This window comes from Lissotriton helveticus, chromosome 8 (assembly GCF_964261635.1).
Source record: "Lissotriton helveticus chromosome 8, aLisHel1.1, whole genome shotgun sequence".
Classification (NCBI taxonomy): Eukaryota; Metazoa; Chordata; class Amphibia; order Caudata; family Salamandridae; genus Lissotriton; species Lissotriton helveticus.
In genome coordinates, this window is record NC_136069.1 from 1,496,939,146 (window position 1) to 1,496,958,184 (window position 19,039).

At 43.5% G+C, this 19,039-nt stretch overlaps 1 protein-coding gene across 1 annotated transcript in view; it reads right to left on the reverse strand.

Moving 5' to 3' along the window:
• CCDC83 (coiled-coil domain containing 83) overlaps positions 1-19,039 on the reverse strand; it is a 186,756-nt gene that overhangs the window by 103,380 nt on the left and 64,337 nt on the right. The window contains exon 5 of the mRNA XM_078656235.1: positions 1-168. Coding sequence (XP_078512361.1) covers positions 1-168 — 168 coding nt within the window. The remainder of the gene's footprint in view (positions 169-19,039) is intronic.

Below are 19,039 nucleotides of genomic sequence, written 5' to 3' on the forward strand. Positions count from 1 at the left end.
CTTCAATTTCTTTAAAATTCTGTTCAATGTTAACAAGTTCCAATTCCAGAAGCTTGATTTGTTTGGAGTGCTCTTCGCTCCCCACATTTTTGTAAGCCAGCCAGTAGTCCCTCTCAAACTCCTTTTTCACTATGTCCTCAGCCAGCTGATTTATCTGGGAGCGCAATTCTTTTAGGAAAAAGACAAAATAGCATTTTCATATTGCAAGTTTGTAATGTCACCGAGTTTAACAAAGTAAATAGTTGCAAAGTGATCACAGAAAATATTAAAATGTTACTCTCTACTCTGAGCAATCGAAGAACTGTGCTCCAAAACAAATGGAAATCAGAAAGAGCAGGAATACATTACTACCCTGCCCAACAATATACTAAATTAAGGGTACAGACGAATGATTCACCCACCTGCAAGTATTACTGCTGCATCATTGCAAAGACTTGCTTACATTTATAAAGCAAATTGATGAATAGGTATTGTTGGAATAAAGAAAGGGCACCTGTATGCTTCTGGAGTGCGTGCCCATCTGCCTCAAGTTCATCTTAGACAAGTCTTTACATTTTTGACCACCACCTCAACACACATGACAAGCAAGTGTGTGCATTAGAGGTATACGTGTAATATGGATTGAGAGCCAGAGAAGACTTTTAAGGTCTGGAGGGGCACACTTTGTGCACCCTGATTACCTAAAAGGGGTACTGTCAGCTTGCCAGGCTGTAGAGGATTGACAGTGGTGGCAGCAATAAACATCATAGTGGCAAGGCAGGCCTTTTCACCTGTCCATGTGAGGGAGAGGTGCCTTCTGATCTCTTCCATCCGTTTTTACATTTGTCAGCCAGTCCCCTGCAACTTATCGTGTATCTATCCGTATAGGGTATGGATGCAGTGCCTGTATACCTGTTGAGCACGAGTGGCCTAAGCCACAGTGGAATCCAGTCTGTATGTTTCACATATGAACGGTAACTAAGATGGGGATGTGACAGAGCCCGGGCCGCAATGTGCCTCGAAGGGCTCCTCCAGGAGATTCCAGAGGTCCTTTGTAGCCGGTCAGACTTTTGAGTGTGGATTAGAGGAGAGAGAGGGCCCCTTTGAAGCTTAGGGAGTTTTCCTTGTTGTCTCAAGGCCCATTGCTCACTGGAATGGCATACCACAGAATAACAGGTAGTTAGATTTTGAAGCAATTACCTTTCCATTAACCCTTGTTCTAGTTTTCTCCTAACATCTCCTGTTAGCACGAAACAATCGAAACCATAGATGGACTGATGTGAGTGGAAGAAGAAAATGGGCCATAAATGGCACAAAACCAGTCTCAAAGCAAACTGTTAGAATACACAACTGCTGTCTGTTTCAATCTTTGATATAATATAGGGCAGACATTTCCAGCCAATGTGCCAAGAATTCACTACCATAATCTGGGGTACCACACCAGTGGCAACAGATACATTTTTCTTTCCTCCAGGGCTATGTTAACCACTGGGAACTCCACTTAGCAGGTTTGAGAATACAACTTTGACAGTCTGCCTGGAGAAGCTGCTCTGGAGCCTGCATTGAAGGAAGGAGCTGACTGACTGCTGAGGAGGGGCATTAGAGGAGCCCTCCAATGAGGAAGAGCCTACCTCACAAAGGAGGACACTCAAGCCGCCGTAGTGATGAAATGCAACAGTTACAGTAGCCCGCGGAGGGCTTAAACCTCTAATGACATCAGGTGAGGTCCTAGTGGCCTGTAGTCCTAGCAGAATGTACTGTCCCTTGGAAATACCTGAGGGGGAAACATCCTTTACAACACAACTTTTACAACGCACTACCATTACGACGCAACTTTTACAACGCAGTTATTACAACGCATTGCGCTGGAGGGCGCTCTAGGATAGGGAATAGTTTAATTACTATTCAACACCTTCCCTACTATCCACAGTAACTGGAGTTGGAATAGTAAATTAAACTATTCACTATCCAGCGCCCCCCAACGCAATGCGTTGTAACGACTTGCGTCATAAAAGTTGCGTCGTAATGGCATGCGTTGTAAAAGCATGCGTTGTAACGACATACATCCACCTGAGGTCGAGGCGGTCTTCTTGAAGATCAATGAAGTGTTCAGTGAGGGGAGGGGCAGGGGGGGGGCACTACCAGAAACTAATGCATCGAAGTGTGAAATGCTGATAAATTATGATCGCAGATACAGATGGGGATTGCACTGAATTGAACTGTGCCAAGAAGGAACACACCACCTGTTCATGGATGAGGACATCAGTCTATGCCCTACGTACCAATGCTACAGGGTGTGCTCCAAGCTGTTTTTGGGTGGGGAGCTGCTCTTAGAACCCAAAGATGAACCCTAGGAGAAGGACTCATCAGACTGCAAGCTGCCTGCTCACCGCACAACCACTCCACTGCTGGAACTACATCTGCCTATGCTCACCTGACTTGGCATAAGTCAGTGTGCCTATGCAGACTCCGATCAGTGTTAACTGGGCTAGGACGCCGAGTAGGTGAATCCCACTTGGTGGGTCTTGCATGGGGTGCATCATCTTGAGCAGCGAGGTCCAGTCCAGTGATGAGCTACAGGCCAAGCTTGCTTGACATACAAGTACAGGCAGAAAGGTCTGTGTTATTGTGATCATAGAAAGGGGGGAAGAAACAATAAAAATTTTCTTGGGATTGCAAAAATAACTCTTGGGCAGAAGGGGGAACTAAGCCATAGATCCTCTACATGGACAATACCTCTGAGATGCTCCTGGGTTACCCAAGGTTGAATGAACATTACCACATAAGACGTACCTAGGAACGTTCAGATTGTTCCCCAAATTACCATGGTTTCTACTTACTATGGGTATACCACTTCAAGTGCCATCTTACAATTATGTACAGTAACTGGTTATGTGCTATTAATAAAGTATTGTTCTTTTACAAACTCCACTCTTAACTCCTGGTAATTCAGACACCACTTGAGCTCTTACACTTCTGGTGCACGACAGTGGGCAGGACCGCCATAAATCATAATACTCAAGCACGCCGCTTCCTCTGCGGACAAAGAAGTCAGCACTCCAGGGAGATGTCATTCTTTTACAAAACATAGTATTGGCAGGGTAGTGATTTAGCACTTGTTATAAGATACTCTTTTGAGTCTCTAACCGCACAACACTTCCCTGAGTAAGTCTTGTACTGTTCAGCTTCGTTCCTCGGAGGGTCAAGTGCTAAAGGTGTGTACTTTATTAGGAATCAGATCAGGCGACAAATACAAGGTGTCCCAAGCGCTAGAAAATGGGCAAGTGGACGCTTAGACAGGTGGGAGCACTATTCCGCTAACCCCTGTGGATGCACACCCACTCACTTCCAGGGTTCTTGTCAACTCTGGGTCAAAGGCAAAAAGTTAATGGCGAATATCGGCCATGCAGAGATAACTGAGAACTGAATGCAATTCCTGTAAGAAACTGATATCTCCTACCACTCGTATACCTAATTCTGGATCAAGTTACTTCTCTTAAAGTGTTCTCTGAATTGGATCTCAATGGAACACTAACATTTTGGATATGTGAAGGAGAAGAATGGAAGACGGCATTCAATACCCAGTACGGGCATTTTTGAATATCTTGTAATGTCTTTCAGCCTCTGTAATGCCTCTGCAGTCTTCCAGCATTTCACCAATAATACAGTCAGCCATTTTGGATGCATACATGGTGGTATATCTCAATTACATTTTGATGTATTGATCTATATTAGAAGAACATTGATCTTCAGTTTGAAAAAAAGTTATCAAGATTAAGAAAGCAATCCTTTTATGATAATGCCGAGACACAGTCTTTTCGCAGCTTTAAGATATCTTAGCAAGTAATAGGAATGGTCTCTGCTAAGGTATAAGCAGTATTAGGCTGGCCTTTCTGAGACACATAAAGGAAGTTCAGAGGTTTATTGGTTTCACCAACTTTTATAGACAAATCATACAGAACTGTTCAACCCTTATTCAGCTAATAGTTAACTTATTCCGGAAGGGGTAAAGTTGAAGTTGGACGAAGAGCAGACACAAACCTTTGGCCTACTCAAGACAACCTTTACCTCTGCTCCAGTTTTGAGACATCCCAACGACGACCTGCCATTTTTAGTAGAGACAGATGCCTTCTATTTTGCCATCAGAGCTATACTATACCAAAGGGATCGGAAACCAATGAAATACATCCAATAGCATTCTACTCACAGACATGAACAGACACAAAAAAGAATTACACCATTTTCTATCGAGAGCTCTTAGGTATCAAAGAGGCTTTTTCTTATTTGTGATATCACATGGAAGGAGCTCAGAATAAAATTACTATTTTGGCCAGGAGTCTCTAACCTTTCCCAAAATAAGAGCTACTTCATATCATTAAACCCAATCCTGAGCTATTGTATAATGTAGTTTTTTGAAAGAGCTACACAAGTGTCAAAAATGTAAACACACCACTGTATTACACTAGTACTGCCATTGTGAGTCACGAACTGCATCGCAAAAGGTTTGCCTCTGGAGTAAAAGTTCTCAAGGACCAGTTTTGTTCCTTTGCTCTAAAGAGAGAAAGAAAGAGAGAGGCAAAGAAGGAGAGAGAAAGGATGGGAAAAGAGAAAGAATCGGAGACAAGGGAAAGAATGGCACTGTAGTGAGAGGAGAAAGAAGCAGAAACACTGAGAGAATGCAAAAGAAAAGAGCGAAAGAAGGGGAGAAAAAGAAACAAACAGTGAAATGATTAAATAAAGGATTTGCCAGAAGGAAAAAGGAAGAGCAAGATAAAAACAAAGAAAGCAAGGGAAAGAGAGGAGCAGAGAAAGGAAAAGAAACAGGGGATGAAAACATAAGGAGTAGAAAAAGAAAGAAAATCTAGAAAGAAATAAAGCACAGGGATAGAAAGGAAGACAGAAAAAACTGAGAAAGAAGTCAAAACTGCAAAAAAACAGATGAAGAAGGAAAGTAGAGAAAGATGCAGACATAGACGGAAGTAGCATAAGAAAGAGAGGAAGGAGAGAAAGCAAGAAAGGGGAGTGATGAAAACAAAACGGAGAAAGGAGAGAAAGACAGAAACAGGAGGACAAAAGAAGAAGAGAAAAGTGGCAAACGAGATGGAAAGGAGAGAAAAAAGAAAGGGAAATAACAAAAGAGAAGAAAGAAAGATAGAAAGAAAGAAAAGAGACAAAGTCAAGAAAACATGAGAAGTAGTGAAAGAAATGAGAAAAGAAAGAAAAATGATAACCTAGCACGAGAGAAAGAGGAAAAAAAGTAGAAGAAAGCAGAGAAGAGAAAGAAATCTAGAAAGAAATAGAACAAAGAGTTAGAGAATGAAAGCGATAGGGAGAAAAAGAAGGAAGAGAGAAACAGGTGATAACAAAAAATCATAAAAGGAGAAAAAAGAGGAAACGAAAAAGAAAATTCAGAAAAGTGTCACCTGAATCATCCTGTACTATTAGCCTCTAAGGCTTCACAGAAACGGGTGCATTGTTTTAAAGCTGATGTAGCTGGAGAGCAGCCCCAGTCTTTTAAACCAGCTGACAGGGAATTATTTTGTGTAAGCTACTGAGAAGCAGCCTGCAAGCTACTGGTGATGTTCCATGAATTCTGAACCCGTTTCATAAAGGTCATGGTTTCGTTACGAATTTGATATTAGCGAACTGTAACTAGCTAGTGCGGCAAGTATGAGTGTTTTCATCATGTTAGACCGATGGATTCACATTCACTACGTATTTAGGGATTTCGTTCTTAACCCTTGGGTTCCATTTTGTGTATGGCAGACATTTTGTGGTTGCCCTCACATAGGCCGATGACTGTGGCTGAACTAGTCTTTTTAAGGACATGTACACCTTAGCTCGAGTTTGTGCTGACTCCTGTTTGACCTGAGTGAACTGACCCTGTTGCCTGAAGCTGACCTTGTAAAACCAGTTCCTGCCCTTTAGCTGATCAAGATTGATCAAGATTGAGGATCAAAGCACAGGACATCGTAAAGTTTTACTGCACACAAATATGCCTTACTCACTACTCTCACTCTTTTATTATGGGTTTGTTCGACCTGTCTAAAGAAGAATGTTGGGTTTGACCGATGATTGATCATGGGCTGGGCAACTGAAAAGTGGGTTTTACCGTCATGCGATACCTCTGGTGTGGATACGTGTGATTGGACAGTTTGTAAATGTTAGGTATTTGTCTGGAATGTGATTTTTGGTATAAAAAGGGATGACTTGCTTTGTAAAATTGAGCAGTCTCCTGAGAACTCATAACATGATGATTTCTAAGGACTTCTGTATCTGGCTGCAGTCAATAAATTCGATCTTTGACGCCACCACGAAGAGTCCCGTGTCTCTGTATTCTAAGACAGGTGAACCCGAAGACTTTGGGCGTGCCCCTGGCGCCACTGGGTTCTAAAACCCGGTTCTTCAGTTGGCGCCCAGAGTGGGGCGACTTCAGCGGTACCGGTCCAAGCCTGAAGATCGTGAGGAGCTTCGTGAGGAAATTCTGGAGGACGGCCACCACTTCATCGACCCCTGCATGTCGAACGTTGACTGAAGGTCTTTTCTGCGAGGCTTCCCGCTTTCCTGACGGCTACTAAGGACTGCTGCCCTGACTGTCGCCCTGTCTTGGACCCATTTGTGATGCTTTGTCCAGCGAGACGATAGACGGGTCTTCTGGTGGCGTGACTGATACCTCAGTTAAGTATAAGTGAGTCGCTCCCAGTCCTTAGTTTTTGGTTCTTTGGTTCTTAGTTTGTTTGGTCCTTAGTTTTGATTTGAAAATTGCAATTTCCAAAGCCGAGGGACTCGTATATTTGCGAGACTATCGTTGTAGATAATCCCTTGAAGTTTGAAGCTAGATTAGTGAGCGAAGATGCCTAGTCTTAGCAAAATTAGGAGGATATTTTGTTGTGGTTGTAACAGGAATTCCCGATTGGAGGATTCATGTCCGATACCTCCAGTTGGAACTCCGACTTATGAGCTCTATTCTAAACATGGCGTGGGCCCCATTTCGTTTAATGAAGTATGGGTCCGTTAAACTAGGAAAGATGGGGTTTTACGATGGCCCCAACATGGTAGTTTTGATACTGAGATTTTAGATAATCTAGAAACAAAATTATTTAGGAAGAAAGCCCGGCCGGCAATGTTTGACTCCTTTCGCCTTTGGCGTAAAGAAGCCAGACAACGAGAAATAAAACAAGCTAAAAGAGATAAGAGAGAAAAGGGGTTGTCGATAATTCAAGCTGCTAGGCAGTTTAAAGAGGATAAAGAAGATAAAGCAGTTGAGGTGTCAGATAGGCAACATAATATGGCTATTGATAAATGTTATCCAGCTTTGCCATCTCTTCTTGAGAATGTAACGAAGGACCCTGAGAAGGATCCTTTGATGTCACATTTGTTGAGACTACCACCCCCTTATGCACAGAGTGCTACGGCACCTCCGCAACCTCCTGTTGCACAACCTCTTGTTGCTGTTCCGCTACCGGCTCCTCCTCAGCTGGTTCCTCCTCCTACGGCGCAGCCTCCTCTGGGGCCGCCAACTTTGCTATCGGTTTTGTCTGGAACTACTTTGCCTTATTCTCCTGTACCTTCAACTTCTCTTGCTACTAACCCTACGCTTCTATCACCTCAAAATACTTTGTCTCCTGTCCTTATGACAGCTTCTCCTTCTGCTAGACAACGAATGACTGATACTGTTACTGGTCTTTTGTCTCCTTTCTTGGAGTCATTGAGTATGACCCCTGTTTCTGCACGTAAACAAATGCGTAGTCAGCTACCTGGTCCCGATGAACGGGCAGTGTTAGATCTCTTGGCTCGCAGATGGGTTTCGAATGTTTCGAGGTATAACTTAGAGTCAGTTATGGATGTTTTCCAGCAGTGGGAAGCACCCAAGCACAGGTATGTTTTTGAAGTTATGTGTACTTTCCTTTGTGAGGAATGGGAAGATAGCGATTTGGGTTCAGTCCCTGTAGAATTGCAGACTCATCAGACTGCAAGCTGCCTGCTCACCGCACAACCACTCCACTGCTGGAACTACATCTGCCTATGCTCACCTGACTTGGCATAAGTCAGTGTGCCTATGCAGACTCCGATCAGTGTTAACTGGGCTAGGACGCCGAGTAGGTGAATCCCACTTGGTGGGTCTTGCATGGGGTGCATCATCTTGAGCAGCGAGGTCCAGTCCAGTGATGAGCTACAGGCCAAGCTTGCTTGACATACAAGTACAGGCAGAAAGGTCTGTGTTATTGTGATCATAGAAAGGGGGGAAGAAACAATAAAAATTTTCTTGGGATTGCAAAAATAACTCTTGGGCAGAAGGGGGAACTAAGCCATAGATCCTCTACATGGACAATACCTCTGAGATGCTCCTGGGTTACCCAAGGTTGAATGAACATTACCACATAAGACGTACCTAGGAACGTTCAGATTGTTCCCCAAATTACCATGGTTTCTACTTACTATGGGTATACCACTTCAAGTGCCATCTTACAATTATGTACAGTAACTGGTTATGTGCTATTAATAAAGTATTGTTCTTTTACAAACTCCACTCTTAACTCCTGGTAATTCAGACACCACTTGAGCTCTTACACTTCTGGTGCACGACAGTGGGCAGGACCGCCATAAATCATAATACTCAAGCACGCCGCTTCCTCTGCGGACAAAGAAGTCAGCACTCCAGGGAGATGTCATTCTTTTACAAAACATAGTATTGGCAGGGTAGTGATTTAGCACTTGTTATAAGATACTCTTTTGAGTCTCTAACCGCACAACACTTCCCTGAGTAAGTCTTGTACTGTTCAGCTTCGTTCCTCGGAGGGTCAAGTGCTAAAGGTGTGTACTTTATTAGGAATCAGATCAGGCGACAAATACAAGGTGTCCCAAGCGCTAGAAAATGGGCAAGTGGACGCTTAGACAGGTGGGAGCACTATTCCGCTAACCCCTGTGGATGCACACCCACTCACTTCCAGGGTTCTTGTCAACTCTGGGTCAAAGGCAAAAAGTTAATGGCGAATATCGGCCATGCAGAGATAACTGAGAACTGAATGCAATTCCTGTAAGAAACTGATATCTCCTACCACTCGTATACCTAATTCTGGATCAAGTTACTTCTCTTAAAGTGTTCTCTGAATTGGATCTCAATGGAACACTAACATTTTGGATATGTGAAGGAGAAGAATGGAAGACGGCATTCAATACCCAGTACGGGCATTTTTGAATATCTTGTAATGTCTTTCAGCCTCTGTAATGCCTCTGCAGTCTTCCAGCATTTCACCAATAATACAGTCAGCCATTTTGGATGCATACATGGTGGTATATCTCAATTACATTTTGATGTATTGATCTATATTAGAAGAACATTGATCTTCAGTTTGAAAAAAAGTTATCAAGATTAAGAAAGCAATCCTTTTATGATAATGCCGAGACACAGTCTTTTCGCAGCTTTAAGATATCTTAGCAAGTAATAGGAATGGTCTCTGCTAAGGTATAAGCAGTATTAGGCTGGCCTTTCTGAGACACATAAAGGAAGTTCAGAGGTTTATTGGTTTCACCAACTTTTATAGACAAATCATACAGAACTGTTCAACCCTTATTCAGCTAATAGTTAACTTATTCCGGAAGGGGTAAAGTTGAAGTTGGACGAAGAGCAGACACAAACCTTTGGCCTACTCAAGACAACCTTTACCTCTGCTCCAGTTTTGAGACATCCCAACGACGACCTGCCATTTTTAGTAGAGACAGATGCCTTCTATTTTGCCATCAGAGCTATACTATACCAAAGGGATCGGAAACCAATGAAATACATCCAATAGCATTCTACTCACAGACATGAACAGACACAAAAAAGAATTACACCATTTTCTATCGAGAGCTCTTAGGTATCAAAGAGGCTTTTTCTTATTTGTGATATCACATGGAAGGAGCTCAGAATAAAATTACTATTTTGGCCAGGAGTCTCTAACCTTTCCCAAAATAAGAGCTACTTCATATCATTAAACACAATCCTGAGCTATTGTATAATGTAGTTTTTTGAAAGAGCTACACAAGTGTCAAAAATGTAAACACACCACTGTATTACACTAGTACTGCCATTGTGAGTCACGAACTGCATCGCAAAAGGTTTGCCTCTGGAGTAAAAGTTCTCAAGGACCAGTTTTGTTCCTTTGCTCTAAAGAGAGAAAGAAAGAGAGAGGCAAAGAAGGAGAGAGAAAGGATGGGAAAAGAGAAAGAATCGGAGACAAGGGAAAGAATGGCACTGTAGTGAGAGGAGAAAGAAGCAGAAACACTGAGAGAATGCAAAAGAAAAGAGCGAAAGAAGGGGAGAAAAAGAAACAAACAGTGAAATGATTAAATAAAGGATTTGCCAGAAGGAAAAAGGAAGAGCAAGATAAAAACAAAGAAAGCAAGGGAAAGAGAGGAGCAGAGAAAGGAAAAGAAACAGGGGATGAAAACATAAGGAGTAGAAAAAGAAAGAAAATCTAGAAAGAAATAAAGCACAGGGATAGAAAGGAAGACAGAAAAAACTGAGAAAGAAGTCAAAACTGCAAAAAAACAGATGAAGAAGGAAAGTAGAGAAAGATGCAGACATAGACGGAAGTAGCATAAGAAAGAGAGGAAGGAGAGAAAGCAAGAAAGGGGAGTGATGAAAACAAAACGGAGAAAGGAGAGAAAGACAGAAACAGGAGGACAAAAGAAGAAGAGAAAAGTGGCAAACGAGATGGAAAGGAGAGAAAAAAGAAAGGGAAATAACAAAAGAGAAGAAAGAAAGATAGAAAGAAAGAAAAGAGACAAAGTCAAGAAAACATGAGAAGTAGTGAAAGAAATGAGAAAAGAAAGAAAAATGATAACCTAGCACGAGAGAAAGAGGAAAAAAAGTAGAAGAAAGCAGAGAAGAGAAAGAAATCTAGAAAGAAATAGAACAAAGAGTTAGAGAATGAAAGCGATAGGGAGAAAAAGAAGGAAGAGAGAAACAGGTGATAACAAAAAATCATAAAAGGAGAAAAAAGAGGAAACGAAAAAGAAAATTCAGAAAAGTGTCACCTGAATCATCCTGTACTATTAGCCTCTAAGGCTTCACAGAAACGGGTGCATTGTTTTAAAGCTGATGTAGCTGGAGAGCAGCCCCAGTCTTTTAAACCAGCTGACAGGGAATTATTTTGTGTAAGCTACTGAGAAGCAGCCTGCAAGCTACTGGTGATGTTCCATGAATTCTGAACCCGTTTCATAAAGGTCATGGTTTCGTTACGAATTTGATATTAGCGAACTGTAACTAGCTAGTGCGGCAAGTATGAGTGTTTTCATCATGTTAGACCGATGGATTCACATTCACTACGTATTTAGGGATTTCGTTCTTAACCCTTGGGTTCCATTTTGTGTATGGCAGACATTTTGTGGTTGCCCTCACATAGGCCGATGACTGTGGCTGAACTAGTCTTTTTAAGGACATGTACACCTTAGCTCGAGTTTGTGCTGACTCCTGTTTGACCTGAGTGAACTGACCCTGTTGCCTGAAGCTGACCTTGTAAAACCAGTTCCTGCCCTTTAGCTGATCAAGATTGATCAAGATTGAGGATCAAAGCACAGGACATCGTAAAGTTTTACTGCACACAAATATGCCTTACTCACTACTCTCACTCTTTTATTATGGGTTTGTTCGACCTGTCTAAAGAAGAATGTTGGGTTTGACCGATGATTGATCATGGGCTGGGCAACTGAAAAGTGGGTTTTACCGTCATGCGATACCTCTGGTGTGGATACGTGTGATTGGACAGTTTGTAAATGTTAGGTATTTGTCTGGAATGTGATTTTTGGTATAAAAAGGGATGACTTGCTTTGTAAAATTGAGCAGTCTCCTGAGAACTCATAACATGATGATTTCTAAGGACTTCTGTATCTGGCTGCAGTCAATAAATTCGATCTTTGACGCCACCACGAAGAGTCCCGTGTCTCTGTATTCTAAGACAGGTGAACCCGAAGACTTTGGGCGTGCCCCTGGCGCCACTGGGTTCTAAAACCCGGTTCTTCAGTTGGCGCCCAGAGTGGGGCGACTTCAGCGGTACCGGTCCAAGCCTGAAGATCGTGAGGAGCTTCGTGAGGAAATTCTGGAGGACGGCCACCACTTCATCGACCCCTGCATGTCGAACGTTGACTGAAGGTCTTTTCTGCGAGGCTTCCCGCTTTCCTGACGGCTACTAAGGACTGCTGCCCTGACTGTCGCCCTGTCTTGGACCCATTTGTGATGCTTTGTCCAGCGAGACGATAGACGGGTCTTCTGGTGGCGTGACTGATACCTCAGTTAAGTATAAGTGAGTCGCTCCCAGTCCTTAGTTTTTGGTTCTTTGGTTCTTAGTTTGTTTGGTCCTTAGTTTTGATTTGAAAATTGCAATTTCCAAAGCCGAGGGACTCGTATATTTGCGAGACTATCGTTGTAGATAATCCCTTGAAGTTTGAAGCTAGATTAGTGAGCGAAGATGCCTAGTCTTAGCAAAATTAGGAGGATATTTTGTTGTGGTTGTAACAGGAATTCCCGATTGGAGGATTCATGTCCGATACCTCCAGTTGGAACTCCGACTTATGAGCTCTATTCTAAACATGGCGTGGGCCCCATTTCGTTTAATGAAGTATGGGTCCGTTAAACTAGGAAAGATGGGGTTTTACGATGGCCCCAACATGGTAGTTTTGATACTGAGATTTTAGATAATCTAGAAACAAAATTATTTAGGAAGAAAGCCCGGCCGGCAATGTTTGACTCCTTTCGCCTTTGGCGTAAAGAAGCCAGACAACGAGAAATAAAACAAGCTAAAAGAGATAAGAGAGAAAAGGGGTTGTCGATAATTCAAGCTGCTAGGCAGTTTAAAGAGGATAAAGAAGATAAAGCAGTTGAGGTGTCAGATAGGCAACATAATATGGCTATTGATAAATGTTATCCAGCTTTGCCATCTCTTCTTGAGAATGTAACGAAGGACCCTGAGAAGGATCCTTTGATGTCACATTTGTTGAGACTACCACCCCCTTATGCACAGAGTGCTACGGCACCTCCGCAACCTCCTGTTGCACAACCTCTTGTTGCTGTTCCGCTACCGGCTCCTCCTCAGCTGGTTCCTCCTCCTACGGCGCAGCCTCCTCTGGGGCCGCCAACTTTGCTATCGGTTTTGTCTGGAACTACTTTGCCTTATTCTCCTGTACCTTCAACTTCTCTTGCTACTAACCCTACGCTTCTATCACCTCAAAATACTTTGTCTCCTGTCCTTATGACAGCTTCTCCTTCTGCTAGACAACGAATGACTGATACTGTTACTGGTCTTTTGTCTCCTTTCTTGGAGTCATTGAGTATGACCCCTGTTTCTGCACGTAAACAAATGCGTAGTCAGCTACCTGGTCCCGATGAACGGGCAGTGTTAGATCTCTTGGCTCGCAGATGGGTTTCGAATGTTTCGAGGTATAACTTAGAGTCAGTTATGGATGTTTTCCAGCAGTGGGAAGCACCCAAGCACAGGTATGTTTTTGAAGTTATGTGTACTTTCCTTTGTGAGGAATGGGAAGATAGCGATTTGGGTTCAGTCCCTGTAGAATTGCTAAATGTCCAGTCTGAGTTTGCGAAAGGGACGATAGTGGGTCCCGGAATTGAGAATGCAGTTGCGATGGTACTTGCGTTAAGGAGCGATTTCCCTTCTCAGCAACTGTTTGAACCTGATTCCGCAGTTAGGAGGAAAGTGAGACAGTATCCGATGAGGGAAGTTCCTCCAGTATGGCGCGATGCGGTAGCTGCTGGAGCAAATAATGTTCCGCCAGCTATACCAGCACATTTTCAAAGAGTATGGGTACATGTGCCATGGAAGAGAGTAGAAGTTTTGGCCCTTAAACAGTCTTTACCTGATCCCCATAAGAATCCAGCTAGCTATTACAAAGAATTGTCTCAGACAGTTGGCGCATGCATCATGAATTTAGCCGACATAGATATGCTGTTGGGTAATGTAGTACCTCAACCTCTATGTGCAAAGGTTCGTCATGAGGACCATGCAGTTGAATTAGGTGACTCATGGCTCAATATTGCTGCTGCGGACGCTAGACAGGTTGGTGGTGCTAAACCTGAAGCTCTAGTGGCAGATCTAACTGGCAGAATTATAAATCTTATGAAAACGATGATGCCAGCATTACGAGTAAATTGGGACAAGTTAGCAGCATGTAAGCAGAAGAAGGACGAAAGTGTATCTGATTTCTTCACTAGGTTTGAAGAGACATTTATAGATCATAGTGGTCTGGATATGAGTACGGAAGGTGGACAAAGATTGTTCGTAGATAAGTTTGTCTTTAACTTACTTCCTGAACTATGTAATAAGTTGAAAGATTCTGAGAGCTCTTGGGCTGTTTCCTCGTCGCCCCAGATATTTGCAACTGCACAGTACTATGAGAATAGGGATAAGGACGAAAAAGACTGAGTAGAGAAAAAGACTAAAGACCTAAAGACAAAGGTTCTTTTGTAGCAGGCGTATCCGCCTCGCTCAAATCAGCAAGAATCGCAGCAACGCCCACAGTTTCAGCAACCTCCACCATTTCAGAGGCTGCAACAGAACGCTGGGTATTTTCCTCCAAGACCACCCTTGGGTTTGAATCAGTGTGCGTACTGTAGGGAGGAAGGTCATTATAAGAATGAGTGCCCTGTTTTACGACAACGCGCGAGTGGTATGCCGGCCCTGAGAGGCCCTGGTGGTTTTCAGCAAGTGTCTAGGGGCAGAGGACGTGGTGCGTTTCCTCAGAACGAACGTTCCTTTCCCCCGCAGAATTCTATGAATTGCTTTGATCAACAGAAAATTGCATCTGGTCAGTCGACTCAGTACTATGCTGATGACTATTATGTTGAGAGTGAGAATACAGATTATAATGATTGCTAGGACAGCATTGGACAAAGAGAGGGAGTAGTGTCGGTTCCAGTAGATCAGAGTGGGCCTTATTTTGCAGTAGCCACATCGGGTGTGGTAGAGCCTTTTCTTTTGGATACTGGTGCAGCAAAGAGTTCTATCATGCACTCTAAACTCCCTGGCGCACCTTTGTCTGGCTTAACTAATGGTTCAGTAGGATTCTCTGGCGCCCCAGTTCGTAACCCAGTTTCTAGTCCCTTGTCTCTTTCTATAGGGCCTTGTGAGTTGGAAGCACCTCTCATTTTAATGACAGGTTGTGGTGAGAATTTGTTGGGTTTGGATTTGTTGAAAAGGTTGCATGCAACATTACGTTGTTCTCCTTCGGGAGTACAGCTTACATTGGGTAAGAAAGTGATCTCTCCGATGTATTTGTCTAAAGATCGGCTTCCACCGGAATTGCGTTCTCTCCCTGATACTCTTTGGGCTACTGGTCCTAATGATGTGGGTCTTTTGGAGATTCCACCTTATGTTGTAACGCTTAAAGCAAATGTTAAATTGCCGCGCATCCCCCATTATAGGATTTCTAGCGATGGTGAAAGAGCGCTTTTAGCGATCATCTGTGATTTGATTGAGAAAGATGTGATTGAAGAAACGAGAGGTAATGTGTGTTTGCCTGTCCTGAAGCGCACTGACTCTACTCAGCCACCTGTTTATAGGTTTGTGATCGATCTTAGAGAGGTTAACAAGATTGTCGTGCCACAGTTTCCAGTTGTTCCGGATATTACTGCTTTGTTGACCTTGATTCCTGCTTCAGCTGCCTGGTTTTCGGTTATAGATCTGAAGAATGCTTTTATATTTTTGGCTTCTCTTTAGGAGGCCGAAGCTTCCGGTTTAAGAGAGCTCCCCAAGGCTACTGCGAAAGTCCTTCTATTTATAGCCAGGCTTTGAAGACTCAGCTTGATACTCTTGTGTTGCCTGCTGGTGCTGCTCTTATTCAGTATGTGGATGATCTGTTAGTGGCCGTTGATGATGAGAAAACTTGTAAAGAAGCTACTCTTTCTTCGTTGCGACATTTGTCGGACTTGCATCATAAAGTGTCACCTTCTAAGTTGCAGTATTGTTGCCAAGAAGTGACCTACTTAGGTCATCTCTTGTCAAAGGAGGGAAGAAGGTTGACCCCAGAACGAATTCAAGCGATTGCTCGAATGACTGTGCCAAGTAAACAGAGAGAAGTGCGTGCTTTCTTGGGTATCACGTCGTATTGTAGACAGTGGATTCCGAACTTTTCTTTATTGGCAAAACCTCTATTGGCATTGACTTGTAAGGATACACCGAATCCTCTTCCTTGGTCTGACGATTGTCAGAAAAGTTTTTCTGAGTTGCGTGATGCGTTGTGTTCTGCTCCAGTGTTGGGTACTCCTGACTACAGTAAGCCTTTTACACTCTATGTCCACGAGAGAGAGGGTTGTGCATTGTCAGTTTTGACTCAACAATTCGGTGATAAGCAACGTCCATGTGCGTATTTCTCGTCACCTTTAGATCCGGTAGCTAGAGCGTTGCCAAGTCGCTTGAGAGCTACAGCGGCAGCGGCTGTTTCTATCCGACCGTCTGCTGGATTGGTGATGGACAATACGTTGGTTGTGATGGTTCCACATGCAGTGGATACTTTATTAAATCAAACCAAGACTCAACACCTTACTAGTGCGAGGTTGTCGGGTTATGAGTTGACGCTTTTGGCTAGTCAAGTGCACATCAAGCGGTGCAATGTACTGAATCCAGCGACATTATTGCCGATCTCTGTGGATGTAGATTGTCAGGAACAGCATGATTGTTTTTTGAGGACGGAAGAGGAAACGAAGGGGAGAGTCGACTTGAAAGACACTCCTCTTTTGGATCCTGATGGTATGCTATGGGTTGATGGGTCATGCTATAAGCTCCCGAATGGTGATACGACTGCAGCATATGCCGTAACGAAATTATGCACAATGGTTGAAACTGCACGAGTGAGCCATAATTCGGCGCAAGCAGCAGAGTTGATTGCATTAACGAGTGCGTGTATTTTATCTGAGGGAAAGAGAGTGAATGTGTACACCGATAGTCAGTATGCGTTCGATGTTGCCCATAGTTTTGGACGCTTGTGGAGAGAAAGAGGATTTCTGACGTTGCGGATGAAGTTGCGAAAGAAACAGCGAGAAATGTGATGAGTCGAATGTATGTTGCAGGCCCTGCGAGATGGATTGGTGCAGCGGGAATGTGTGAAGATACGATTGAGAGTGTGAAATCAATCCAAGCTGAAGCTAATGAAAGTGAAATGAGCGTGTGGAGGGAAACTACGGGTAGATTGGATTCGACTGGTTGTTGGGTTGAGTTATCAGAACACCAAAGATGGATGTTGCCGGATGCATGTGTGCTTGCGGTAGTTACGATGGCACATGGTTTGTCTCACATTAGTGTGAAAGGAATTTGTAAGTTGTTGGCTCCAGTGTGGCAGAATGCTGGAATTCCCAAATGTGCTGAGAATGTGGTCAAGAATTGTATGGTGTGTCTGATGTATAATCCTGGTAAGGGAACTCCAACTCCAGCTGGTCACTTTGCGCCTCCGACGTATCCGTTCGAGGTTCTGCAATTGGATTTTATACACATGGAAAGGTGTAACAACTTGAAATACGTCCTTGTAGTTGTTTGTGCCTTTTCTAGATGGGTAGAGGCATACCCCCTAAAAGACAATACGGCCTTGTCCACAGCTAGAGTATTGCTCAAAGAATATTTCCCTAGATTCGGATTGCCAAGGATGGTGTGGAGTGATAATGGAAGTGAGTTTGTGGGGAAGATTATGAAAAAAGTATGTGAGGGTTTGGGAATACGACAGAAGTTTCATGGCGCAAACCACCCCCAATCAGGTGGACTAGTGGAATGTTACAATGGCACTTTGAAGTTAAAGTTAGCCAAAATTCAGGCGAGTTCTGGTCTTCAATGGCCAGATGCTTTGCCGTTGGCACTTTTGTCAACTAGAACTACAGTGCATTCCCGAATTGGCCTTAGTCCTTATGAAATTGTTTTTGGCCGTCTGGCGAATGTGTGGGGAGTGCCGAGGCCAGTGAAGTTTAGTGACATCGAATATCCTGTGTTGGTGGACTATTTGTATGATTTGACGGCTAAATTGCGTGTCTTGCATCAACAGGTTCATGATAACATGCCACCAGCATCTGTGGATCCAGGTCACACCATCAATCCCGGTGACTGGGTCCTGGTGAAGAATTTTCAGCGGATCAAAAACGAGCAGCCCCGCTGGACCGGCCCCCACCAAGTGCTCCTGTCAACAAGAACTTCGGTGAAGGTCTTCGGGAAGCGAAATTGGATTCACTGCGTACATTGTAAGAGGGCGCCTTTACCTCTGCCGTACGACCAGAGGGTCCGTGATGGTATTGGTGACTCAGAGACAGAACGAGTGCCGAAGTTCATGCCGTTTAGCGATGCACATCTAGTATGGACAAATTCTGAACGAGAGGACGACGACATTTTGCAAGCAGCTGTACCTCCACATTTAAGATTGGACACCACTGAGCCTGAACTCTTGTTTAAAGATCACACAGTGCCTGGTAAAGGCCGTTATAATTTCCGACCGAGTAACGATAAACAAATTAAAGTATAATTTTTCCTTTTGCTTTTGGAGAACTGCACTCTCTCATCCAAGAAACTGTTTTGGCCTATTTTTCTTTTTCGAGCTGCCATCCGAGCTCAGCTGTAGGGTGGCGGTATAAAGACTTGGGATTGCAAGCCGTGTAGACACAAGGTCGACGGTTCTGGTTGGTTTCAGGGCGTTCCCTGGACTGACAGACGCATTCCTTAGCAGAAGAAAACCAACTGCCGCGAACAGCACGGTTAGAGGATGGAGTTTTCTGGGACAGAGAGAGCTGCTGAGAAAATGAACTTTAAAATGAAACTGTGTAAATTAATGTATAGCAAATGTTTTCTGATAACATGTGTCCTGATGTTTTTAAGTATGACGTTAGCATTGGTGGGTGGGATTGTTTTCGCTACCCAATTGACTTCTGCACCCACCTCCCAACCTATGTCTTTTTCTACAGCTACTTCTGTGCATTCTTTTCATGTCCTACCTGAACACGAGCAGATTAGAAGGTCAGAATTCGTACATAACACATTCATACAGCTACTGCACCAACATCAGTTGGTAGTGAACATTACTAATTGTTGGGTGT